The sequence below is a fragment of the Mastigoproctus giganteus genome, chromosome 13 (assembly GCF_048544385.1).
Source record: "Mastigoproctus giganteus isolate SK-2022 chromosome 13, ASM4854438v1, whole genome shotgun sequence".
In the NCBI taxonomy this organism is placed as follows: Eukaryota; Metazoa; Arthropoda; class Arachnida; order Uropygi; family Thelyphonidae; genus Mastigoproctus; species Mastigoproctus giganteus.
Window position 1 is genome coordinate 74246578 of NC_143587.1, and position 13186 is coordinate 74259763.

The window sequence follows — 13186 nt, forward strand, 5'->3', positions numbered from 1 at the left end:
GGTCACTCACACACTAGCAAGGCTTTTGTGGATTCATTGGATGACTGTTTTCTAAATCAGCATGTTCGGGAGGCAACTAGAGGGAGTAATACTCTTAATTTGATTATCAGTAGTGATCCTTCATGCATTAAGAATCTGCAGATACAGGAACCACTAGGTGGCAGTGATCAGTGTGCTGAAGTGGGATTTACTCAAGGAGGTAACTACCATCAGGGGTAAAGGGAAGGGTTATTACTTTCGTAAAGGCAACTACGATGGCCTGAGATAGTATTTAAATTCTATACAGTGGGACCAACTGATGATGTTACCAACAGCAAACTCAAAATGGGAAGCATTCAAAGAACTTATCTTGGAAGCTACTAGGCTTTACATACCAACTAAGAAATATTGTTCAAGGTTCAGGCCTAAATGGATGTCAGATGAACTAATGAAACATATGGCAGAGAAGAAAAATGCATGGGATACATAAAAATTAACATGTAACACAGATGCCTATGATAAATATAAGTTGATCTGTAACCAAGTTACAAAGGAAATTAGGCAGGCGAAGGCAGATTACGAGACATCTTTGGCAAAGGATGCAAAGAAAAACAGCAAGGAGTTCTTTACTTATGTAAACTCTAGAAGGAAGGGGATGAATCAGATTGGTCCACTTGATATCGATAGTTCAACTGTTCATGATCCTGCTCAGGTAGCTAACAAACTAAATCAATATTTTGCATCTACATTCACACACAAGGAGTTATTCAGGAAGGGGAATGCCATAGATGAAGTAAACACTGACAGCGAGCTAGATGATTTTGGAATAATTGAGAGTAAAGTGGAGGAGAAATTGTTGAAGATAAATACAAAAAAGGCACCTGGGGTGGATGGGATCTATCCAGTTATATTAAAGGAGGTAGCAAAGGAAGTAAGCAATCCGTTAGTCATAATTATGAGAGCTTCCTTGGACTCAGGGAAGGTACCCAACAGACTGGAGATGTGCAAACGTAACCCCAATTCACAAAGGAGGATCAAAGGCTGACACAAGTAATTATAGACCTGTGAGTTTAACTTCTGTTCCAGGAAAATTAATAGAAGCACTGGTTAAAGAAGTCACTGCAGGATCATCTTGACAAGAATTCAGTTATAGCTCAGACACAGCATGGTTTTTTTAAGGGAAGGTCTTGCCTGACCAATTTGATTGGATACTATGATGTAGTGACAAAAGAATTCAGGGAATAACTTTGATATTATATATTTGGATCTTAGAAAGGCTTTTGATACTGTTGCACATGGAAGACTGCTGCACAAATTGGAGCAGTGTGGCATTAGTGGCAAATCGTTGGTATGGATAAAGGGGTGGTTGAGGGGGAGAAGACAGAGTGGTAATTAACGGACACTGCTCATCGTGGACTAATGTTATTAGTGGAGTCCCTCAGGGTTCAGTGTTGGGTCCATTATTGTTTTCTGTATTTATAAATAATATTGATGATGGTATATCAAGCTTAATATTCAAGTTTGCAGATGATACAAAGGTTGGCAGGGTTGTTAAGGACGCTACTGATGCTATGCTGCTGCTGCAACAGGATTTGGAAAGGTTGAGCAGATGGGCTAAGAGGTGGCAAATGAAGTTTAACATTGACAAATGTAAAGTACTACATATGGGAAACAGCAACCCCAGAGCAATGTATGAACTCTGTGGTACTACACTGACAGTGGTAGAGAATGAAAAGGACCTGGGGGTAATTGTGCAGGCAGATATGAAGTTCACTGAGCAGTGTGGACGGGTTGCAAGAGTAGCTCATGGTGTTTTATCAATGATATACAGGAATTTTTCTAGCAGGGATAGGGAGGTGATTATTCCCTTGTCAGGCCGCACCTTGAGTACTGTATACAGGTCTGGAGGCCTCATTTCAAGAAGGATGTAGAGCTGCTGGAACGAATAACAGAGAAGGGCAACAAGGTTAGTGAACGGAACGAAGGGTTGCTCTTACGAAGAAAGGCTTAAGTTTGGCAAATTACAGTGTCTGGAGACTAGGCACCGGCGAAGTGATCTGATAGAGGTGTAAAAAGCCTTGAATGGTTTGAGCATGCTCAATGCTGATGGGATACTGCCTCTTGCTCACAATAATCACCTGAGAGGGTATAAATTCAAATTGAGGAAAGACAGATGTAGGATAGATGTGCGGAAATTTGCCTTTAGAGAGTGGGTAGTTGGTTGGTGGAACAGACTTCCATCGCTTGTTGTGGAAGTTGATAGCCTAAATAAATTTAAGGCTCAGCTAGACAGGTATTTCGAACGAACGGAGGGGTGAAGTGGAAGGTTTTTTTTTTTTTTTTGGCTGATGTTGCATAAGCTTGCTTTCTTGCATCATATGCCTCTGCTAATGCTAAATTTTTGAAGCAATTAGTGCATTTTCACGGACACTATGGTGGATTTTTTCTTCCAATTTCTTGATTGATTGTACCGTTGACTCATTGATTTTATAATGTTTTGCTACTGATGCAACACTTTCAGCATTAGAAATTTTGTCTAATAACTCAATTTTACTCATTAATGTCATCACCTTTGATCATTTCACAAATCCCTTGTTATTCATAGCTATATTTTCATAGGGGTTAGAAAAGAATTTGTCCACAATAAAGTCACTTTCTTTTAACCATGAACACACTCGAAAAAGTCTGTTTACTAACAAACTGCAAAATGGTAGATTTTTCACTTTTGTAAGGATATCTATTAAAAGCAAATGACGAAACCTTCCATGACAAGCACATAATATATACTGAATAAGGATTAGCGAGAAACATCCATGCTTGCGATTGTGTCACTCCCCCCCCCCATCCACTGAGCGCTGTTTTGACCGGGCAAGATGATTTTAGCCATGCCCATATTTTTTATGGCAGAAAATGTTCATGGCACTCACATTTATTTAGGTTTAATTTTAAATTAAATCAGTGACCGCAAACACGTGAAACCATAAAATTTACACAGATACCGTGAATAGGGGGAGGTTTACTGTATCTGATATCAATGGCTACTCAAAAAAGATTTTAAATAACAGAGGCTATATCTTTTAATAGCTGCAGACTTTATTAAAAGATGGCATTAATCAATAAAGAGTCCTTCTCTACATCCAATAATTTTGAACTTGAGCACTTGAATACTTTTAATACAGATTTTTTAAAAATATCTGCTTTTTGATAAAAATTTAATTTCAACCTATGGATTTTATATTAAGCTATAGTCAAAGGATTGTTTACAAATACAGTATTATTTGAAACATTAGCACATCCAGGATTTTCTGGTTGTAGATTTCTGTCTTGAACTGTTTGTTTAGGTACCACCAAGTAATTATCACTTCAGCAATGAAGATTTTTGGACTTTTCCTTCTTCAGAAATGCATTTTAAAGTCCACACCGTATAGAAATTAAACTCACTGAACATTCACATTTTTTGGGAAAACCATGGTCCTATGATTAGTGTATGCAGCCAATGAGTAAGGAGTTTGTGAGTTTGAGTCCTTATGCTGTGCTATCACCAAAATGTACAGCCACTGTGACTTTTTTTTATTTATTTATTGTACTAAGCATTCTCTGCAAAATTCTGGCATCCCACCATAAATTACAATACTGCACATACAATATGTATTACAATTTACACTATTATACAGAAAATGTGCTACAGCTATTCAAAAGTATGGAACGATGCCTGAAGTCTATCCAGTTCTCTCAAAAAGATAACTGCAGTTCACCCACACATTTTGACAGGACAGGACAGCACAAGGAGCTGCCCAGTTCAGATTGATAGCAACCCAGCACAACAAGGAGATGCTTATAGAATAACAGCTTTCCTCCTTTCAGACATCAGGAATGATGTTATTTAAGAGTGAGCAACTTATTATTAATCAGAACAGTACTGCACATTCCATACCTATCTGGGGGGGGGCAGCAACCTGTGGCTTACGAGCCGCATGCAGCTCTTTAGCCCACATGTACTACAAGCGATGTATTTCTGCGAGCAAATATTTTCGAACATGAACTATATTAAAAATAAATGAAGAAACCATCCGAACAAAGAGTCTTTCAGCATGTATAAAGATGAAAATTATGGCATACTTGCCTGATGTTGGAGACTCGTTCAAGAAGTTCGGCAGCAAAAGTCACATTAATTCATACCTAATTGGATGTTTAAGTTTTTTCAGTATTAATAAATAATATTTCAAAAAAGATATATTTTTTTTATTAAAATAATTTCCCACTATTCCATTTCTTAAAAAACTCCCCCCCCTCATCCCAGCTTGAGCTGAGGTGTGGCTCTTTAGATTTTTTTTTAATTAGATCAAAAATAGCTCTTCACTCAAAAAAAGGTTGCCAACCCCTGGCCGCCTCTAATCAATTAAGACCTCCATTCTGATAACTAGAAGCCAACTTACACATGTTCTGACACTGACCTCCAATGTAGTTCTTAAAGTAATCAAACCGATGTCAGTCACTTTTCTCTATCCTATCTTGCGTCTGTTCCAACTGCAGGAATGCACATCCTCTTCGAAAAACCTTCAAGGCAAAGGTTTGGAATGCTAAAAAAGATTCCTTTGTTGCAACAAGACGTGCCTCACATCCTGGTGTCAATGACTGAAGATTAGGCACATTACCCACTAACTCTTCTCTCAAGCCTTGATACTCATGGCAATTAAAAGATATGTCCCCAGGCACATTGTGTGCTCACTGACCCCCCCCCAAGGGAAATATGTACATTTATTTCCTTTGAAAAAGAAATAAATCATTAATGATATTAGTTTTCATAAAGTTCTTTTTATTAATCTTTATTGTTTTCTAAATTGAGAGAGAGAGTATCATCCCTGGGGAGTACAGTAGCACATGCTCTTTGAGTAGACTGGGGTTCAAGCCCCTGACTGCTGAATACGGTCGATCTGCCAACCCGCACTGGACCAGCATGGCAGATTATGGTCCATTTCCCTCAGCATGAATTGTTGAGGAGGCTTCCATCCTGCAGTGGGTTGATAATGGCTGCACTTTACCTTTTTTTTTTTTTTTTTTTTTTTTTTTTAATCATCCCTGGGCCTACTACATGCACCATGTTGGTTGTTGTTGTTTTTTGGTTTTTGAGGAGCATTAGCAACTAAGGCCATATTGCTCCGTGAATATGCGGTGGTCATTCCCTTGACCTTTCCGCATCCTCCGTATTTGGTGGTGACGGGCTCGAACCCCGGTCTAATCAAGAAGTGTGTGCTATGCACTGCTGCTCCTTCCCACCTGGCTACTGAGGCGCCTCACCATGTTGGAAACAAAAAATCCTCCAGAATAAAGTTTGCTTTTTTTATAGCCAACTGAACAAGCAAACTATTCTGAGGAATTTATTACAGCTGTAACTGTTAATGAAAATATGAGATTTGCAAAAGTTTTAAAATATCAATGTTTTTCAAAAAAAAAAAAATTATAACACTGATTTTAATGTAGTTTTACTATTTTTCTGCAAAAATAAAGAGAAAAACTGTTCCTAATTATGTTACAACAGTGAGACAGATAAAGGTTCAAATCGAGTCAAAAAGATTCTCCATCAACTGACACGCATTCAGGTTGGCACTTGAATACAGTTAAACCCTGAACAAGAATAAATGAAAAAAGGAACAAAACTATCAATGCTGGATGCAACTTGATTTGCAATGAATATATGGATCTGCTAAATGGATATTTATAGTATGTGGAAATGTACCATCCACCCCAAAAAATGAATTTTTTTTTGAATAACTGTATTTAAAGAATATTATGGGTTTTTTTTTTTTTTTTTTTTTAATAAGGGCAGCAATTATATGAGGCAGGCATGAACAACTAAAATTCATACTAAAAAAAATTAATGTAATCTTTATTTATAGAGAGCCACAAATTTTCCACTTATTTCTGTTATATTAAAAAAAATGATTCAATTCATTTTGAACTATTATAACTGGACAATGCCTATGCACCCAAATTTCATAAAATGAAACTAAATCATTTTGGTATAAAAGGATGAAGCGAGCTGGAAAAATATTGAGCAGGAACTTTTCTCTTGACCATTTTCTGTTATATAAGCCTTTCTCTGATTGGATACTATGATGCAGTCACAAAAGAACTGGATGCAAGGAATAACTTTGATATTATATACTTGGATCTTAGAAAGGCTTTTGATACTGTTGCACATGGAAGACTGCTGCACAAATTGGAGCAGTGTGGCATTGGAGGCAAATTGCTGCTATGGATAAAGGGGTGGTTGAGGGGGAGAAGACAGAGTAGTAATCAATGGACACTGCTCATTGTGGACTAATGTTATTAGTGGAGTCCCTCAGGCTTCAGTATTGGGTCCATTATTATTTTCTGTATTTATAAATGATATTGATGATGGTATATCAAGCTTAATGGCCAAGTTTGCAGATGATACGAAGGTTGGCAGAGTTGTCAAGGACACTACTGACACTATGCTACTGCAACAGGATCTGGAAAGGTTGAGCAGATGGGCTGAGAGGTGGCAAATGAAGTTTAACATTGACAAATGTAAAGTACTACATATGGGAAACAGCAACCCCAGAGCAATGTATCAACTCTGTGGTACTACACTGACAGTGGTAGAGAATGAAAGGGACCTGGGGGTGCTTGTGCAGGCAGATATGAAGTTTTCTGAGCAGTGCAGACGGGCTGCAAGAGTAGCTCATGGTGTATTGTCGATGATATATAGGAATTTTTCTAGAAGGGATAAGGAGGTGATTATTCCCTTGTATAAGGCAATGGTCAGACCACACCTAGAGTACTGTATACAGGTCTGGAGGCCTCATTTCAAGAAGGATGTAGAGATGCTGGAACGAGTACAGAGAAGGGCAACAAGATTAGTGAATGGAACAAAGGGATACTCTTACGAAGAAAGGCTTAAGTTTTGGAAATTACAGTATCTGGAAACTAGGCACCGGCGAGGTGATCTGATCTGATAGAGGTGTATAAAGCCTTGAATGGTTTGAGCATGCGCAATGCTGATGGGATTCTTCCTCTTGCTCAGAATAATCACCTGAGAAGGCATAAATTCAAATTGAGAAAAGACAGATGTAGGATAGACGTAGGAAATTTGCCTTTAGCCAGTGGGTGGTTGGTTGGTGGAATAGACTTCCATCCCTTGTCGTGGAAGTTGATACCCTAAATAAGTTTAAGGCTCAGCTGGACAGGTATTTCGAACGAACAGAGGGGTGAAGTGGAAGTGGTTATTTTTTATTTATTTATTTTATTATTATTATCATTTTTTTTTTTTTTTTGGGCTGATGCTGCATAAGCTTGCTTTCTTGCATCAAATGCCTCTACTAATGCTCTCGCATCTCATAACTGGCACAACGTAGGAAGAATCAAGGTTTTTCACGTCACACATATGGAGGCATCTAATACTTTGAAACAACACACACACACTAAACAACTTCTGCCTTTCTTACCTATCCCAGTAGGTTATAAATTGGAGTTGTTAGGAGTGCTCAATTCCTATAATTCTTTGCACACAGTTTATCACAAAATGGATTTCTCTCCAACAGCTCCAAACTGAAAAGCAGAGTGCTATTAGGTTAACATGTTTCTTCTTCTTTTCTGAGTATTTCCTGCTGAATGTTAAACTTGCTGTCAGCCTTACATTAACTACAAAAGGGCCGCATAATTAAATAAATAACAAGTTATTAGCAGTATTACTGATACTGACAGCAGCAGCATTAATTTTTTTCCTATCTTATCCACTGCCACAAACACATTATAGTTGTGTCTAGTCCTTAAGTAGGCCTAAAGAACTGAATTTATAGAATGCTAATGACCACTATAACTATGTATGAAGTTTTCCATTCAGTAATGTTTTATATTTGTAGCCTTAACATACTTTAGCAATCAACACAGGAGAGCAGTAGCACACATTTGAACTGACCATGGTTTTGGAGCCCACATGATGGCTAAATACAGTTAATGATAATATTCTTGTCAAAAGTGATTGGTTGTAATTCTAATGTAATTCTATAGGCTGTGCTACAGAACAAATTGGTAATTTTTTTTTTTAAATTATCAAAATTATAGTACTACCAGGGTTCTCTGCTTCTGACTGCTTAGATTGCCTAATTCTGTATTCAGTAGTGCATCAAATGAACAATAATTAAAAAAATAAATCAAGAAAAGTAAAAATATATCAATCATTCTTACCCTGTAGATACATTGCAGAAAACTTCTTTGTATACAATATGGCGCAACATATTGGTCAGCTACAACTTCTTTGGCATCTGTAATCTGAATTTTTTACAAAGACCATAGTTCTACATTGAGACAGAGCTACACATGCTGACTGATATCACTGAATGCTTGCCCCTGATATTTGTTGATTACTACAGTGAAAACTAAACCATATGGGAAACTGTTTTCAATTGAGAATAAAAGGTAAATAATGGTCATTCTATATATTTAGCATTATGTGGGGAATAGTAACAAGAATCTTTTCCTTGTTGATCAAGATCAAAACAGTAAGTGACTGCTTTGTAAACGTTACAAACAAGTGCTATTATAGAAGTCGTCATTAATACAGATATATCATATCAACATTATTCAGTAGCACTGGTCTTTTTAAATTTATCTTTTGATTAGTATTTGATGACTGACTGAATACAAAATTTACTCTAAATCATTCATCAAGATTCAAAATATGTTCATTGTTAACATTATGGTTCTGAACTTATTGTCAGCAGCTAATAAGTTTCTTGAAATATTATTAGTTTGTGTCACTGAAACCTACACCCATGCCTCAGCGTTAAATACTAATGCTAAGAAAAGCAGAATATAGGGGGAACAACAAAAAAAGTTATTCTTACCAAGAAAGTTGATGCCTAAATTGATTGCAGGATTATTATATTTAAAGCTAACAACTCTCACATGTGTACTAGTAGTATAATAATGTATCAAAACAAATACTACAGTCACTGCTGCCATTCCACTTAACATTCTTGCTGGAGTAATCAGTCTGAAAGAAAGAAAAAAAAAAAAAAAAAAAAACATTTAATTTTACAAATGCTATCTCTTTTTTACATTCTAAAACTGAAAAATAAGTTAAAACTCAAAGCAATATTATCAATTTCAAAAAAGCAAAAAGAAAAAGAAAAAAAAAAAACATTCTCAGAACTAATATAAGGGCAAATCACTTGAAATTAAGATAAAAGAGAACAAAATATCAGAAATAAGATTTATGATGAGACTTACTTCTCAAAACTTATTTGTAATTTACTGTTCTGGAATGAGAGTAATCAGAAAATAGTATATTTTTCTTGTAAAGTTCTATTCTGGATAATAAGGCTAACTGCCATTTATAACAGATGCTTAATATGATTTACCAAGAGTAGGGTTTTTTTTTTTTTTTTTTAAACATACATCATAAGAAAAAAAACTAAACATCATATTAAAAAAAGAACAATGTTTATTTTATCTTTGTATTACTCCCTGGACTGTCCTTTGTTTTTCAGGTTCATCTCAAATGACATTATCATTTAAAAATTCATTCTATATATTTGCCAGTTTGAAATTCCATAGCTGCAGAGTGAACTACATGTTCAAAGATATCTCATTTAAAACAGTGTATATGAAACAATAATAGTGTTGTACAGTAGTTTTGTTGTGTGCAATATCCAAAAATTTCATAAGTTCCTCCCTCCTAGGGCTGACAATACCAGTCAAAATCTTAATACCGGTATTTCGGTATTTTTAATTTATGAAACCGGGATACTGGTATTCCAAAAACAAACGTTTTTCTCAATAAATTTTGATGACAATTAATAAAGTAAGGAATAAACAAGTACTATAATTACTTGAATTCACGTTTTAAATAAACTTTTATGGCAATAATAAATATTATGAAAAAAAAATCATTAAAATATAGTTATTCTAAAAACAAAAAAATACATATTGTTACTGCAAAGTTTAGTTATGTTTAAGCATCCACACTACCTGTACAAATAAAGTGAGCTCTTAAGAAACATAAGCAATCAATAGTACGATTGTTTAAAATGGATCTAATTTTGGTACATACAACATTTGATTAGCGGCAGAAAACACCCTTTCGGATTCTATTCTGGTACTACTGTACTGAGATAATTGTAGACGATCTCAGTCTCAGTTCAAAGCTTAGAAAATATTTCTAGGCTTTGAACTTTTTTTAGCAAAAATAGTTAAGTATTTCATTAATTTTAGACTCAAGTTCATCTTTTAAAATCTCATTGGAGTCAGGCAATTTCTTATTTTGGAAAGAATTTGCGGAAGACTGATCTGTTCCATGTTGGTCTTCCACGGTTGAATTATGTTCATCATTTTCTAAAGGAGAAAAATGTTTTATTCAGCAAAGTATAATTTTCACTATAGTATCTTTACTGATTCTGGGAGAGAGCAAAGAGTGGGGATAAGGAATAAAGAGAGAAAAGAGTACACAGTTAAGGAATTCTTCACATATATAAATGCCAAGAAGAGAAGGCCAAATTAGATTGGATGCATATGTAATTGCATGGGATAGTATTATATACCCCAACCAATGTTGCAGGTGAACACAACAGTTACTTTGCATTGATATTTACAGAAGAAAAACCCTTCACATCAATGAGAAATTATGGGAGTGAAGTTGGAAAAAAAAAAAAATGTAATTAATGATGTTGAAATTTCACATGTTGATTTAATAAGAAGCTTTCGCATCCACAGGCGAGTAAGGCTCCTTTAATCTCCCTATAATCTTAAAGGAGGCAGCAAGTGAGTGCATTGAACCATTAAGACTAGTTATGAGAGCATCACTGGACTCAGGAGAGATTCTGTTGGATTGGTGTAAATTAGAACATAAAGGCGGTTCTAGGAGTACTGTTTAACGGTAAATTACCGACTGGCCAGTCTAACTTCAGTAGTAGGGAAAATCATGGAGGCAATGATCAAAGGTGGAATTCATGATCATTTTGATGGAAATGGAATTCTGTAGGATACACAGCATGGTTTTGTAAAGGGAAAATAATGTTCAACAAATCTGGTTAGCCATTTTCACAGGTCACTCGTGAGCTGGATTTAGAGAATAATTTCAACATTGTTTATTTAGATATCAGCAAAGCATTTGACTCAGTCCCACATGAGTGGTTACTTTAAGTTGGAGCAGGCTGGAATCATAGGGAAAATCCTTAGATGGATAGCACGATGGCCTGAGGGCACCATGCAGGGGGTTGTGATAAATGGTTATTCCTCAGATTGGGTTAATGTAAGAAGCGGGGTTCCCCAAGGATCAGTATTGGGACCACTATAGTTTTTTATTTTTTAATGTATAGTATCTTATGTAGGACTGCACCTGAACATCAGTTCATCTCTGCCTTTGTACACTGTAATGATTAAAGCAAGCACTGTAAAAGGCCAGAAATGTGTGTAATATTATATTCATGCAGTGTGTGTGTTGTTGTTGTTGTTATGTTGTTTAGTTGTTTCTGGCCATTTTGTCACCAGGCAGGCAATCACCTGGAAGGCCTGCCCAGTGTCTGTCTACACCACGGGGAGGTAGGCCACAACTATGCATGTATCGCGGCCGCCCTCCGAACCCTCTGGTTTACCAGCTCTTATTGCCCTAATATCAGAGCAAAAAAAAAAAAAATACACACACACAAAAAAAATATATAAGTAAATAATAAAATCCAGTCCCTCAGGCAGCCCAAACCCAGGGTAACAGCAAAAAATAAATAAGCGAATAAATAAAAATACAAAGTGAGAAAAATAAATAAAATTTAAAAAAAAAAAGAGAAAAGAAAGAAAAGAGAGGGAAAAAAAAAAGAAGAATATATATCTGATCCTGCACTGGTCAAAGACCAGTGCCAGCAGGAGTCTCCACTAGGAAGACTAGGGATATTCCATAGTTGAGTGAGAAGGCATCTCTGGCGATCAAAAGCATGACGAGCAAATTCTTGCAGGGACTAAAAATTTTCTCTGGTGCTCAGGAAGTCCGGCTCCTTTCCAGGGACAGTGATACTAGTGGAAGGAAGAAGGTTCTGTCAAAGATCTAAGTATTGATGGCAGTGGTATAAAATATGTTCCCAGTCTTCTGCGGCACCACAAGAACAGAGAGGTGATTCAGTAAGGTTGAAAGTTGCTAGTTTGGCATTATGGGAGCAATGACCAGAGAGTAAGTGGAGAGTGTACACATCAGGGCAAAACCATTTCTGAGTGGACTCTAACATGGCAAAGGTGACGTTATGGATGAACTTTAAAGTAGCAAGACCCTTAGAGGTAGCAGACCATCTGTCTTGCCAACAATGCATAAAAATATTCCAACAGTGTCTTTTCTCTGCCTTACATCGATAGTAATGCCAAGGAAGGTAACAGGGACAGTGTGCCTAATGGAGCAGCACAGGCCTCAGTACAGAAGAAAGAGATTGAGGGGCAGACAGCCGTTAAGAACCTGCAAAGCAGGAGTAGACAGTCCTACAGGCCCTGCACATTGTTAAAAGCATTTTATGTTGAATGCTATGAAGGTCAGTCTGTACTGAAACCTTCTTAACATGCCAGAACCAGGCAGCTGTGCCATAGGAACAAATTGGAAGAAACCCAGCTTTGTAATATAACAGTAGAGAGCAAGAATTAAGACCCCAAGACTGTTTAGGGAGATGCAGAAGTGAGAAGGTAAGTTTTTTTACTTTCTCTGAGAGATCTTCCATTTGTTTAGTAAACGTTAGTTTACTATCAATGATCAGACCAAGAAATTTTAGAGAAGAAACCATGGAAAGTGATTTGTTTTGAAGTTTTACAACAGGTGGCCATGAAATATTAAGCAAACCCTTAACAGCATCATTTTAGTTTTAGTGGAGGATATGGATAATTTATTTATGGTGGACCATTGAGAGAGATCTGACATGACTAAATTGGCAGTACTTTCAAGAGCGGCACGGGAATTGCCCTGGATCAGCAGGGTGAGATCATCTGCATAAGCCAATTTGAAAGTATAAGGAATAGTTTTAAGGAGCCATTTGTCAAGAACGATGTTCCAGACGAGTGGTCCAAGAACAGAGCCCTGGGGGCAACCCCTAGTGACAGAGAAGGAGATGGAGTTAGATTCAGAAATAACAGAAACTGTACGATTTTCAAAATAACTTCTTAAAAGGTTATAGAGTGGAAGAGGACAATCAGCAGCACATAAGCAAGCAAACAA

General features: G+C 36.6%; 1 protein-coding gene across 2 annotated transcripts in view; it reads right to left on the reverse strand.

The window, feature by feature from the left end:
* Positions 1-13186, reverse strand: part of Jwa (PRA1 family protein Jwa) — a 75445-nt gene that overhangs the window by 44050 nt on the left and 18209 nt on the right. For both annotated transcript variants that reach the window (XM_090387596.1, XM_090387595.1), the window contains exon 2: positions 8850-8998. In XM_090387596.1, coding sequence (XP_090243722.1) covers positions 8850-8998 — 149 coding nt within the window. The remainder of the gene's footprint in view (positions 1-8849; positions 8999-13186) is intronic.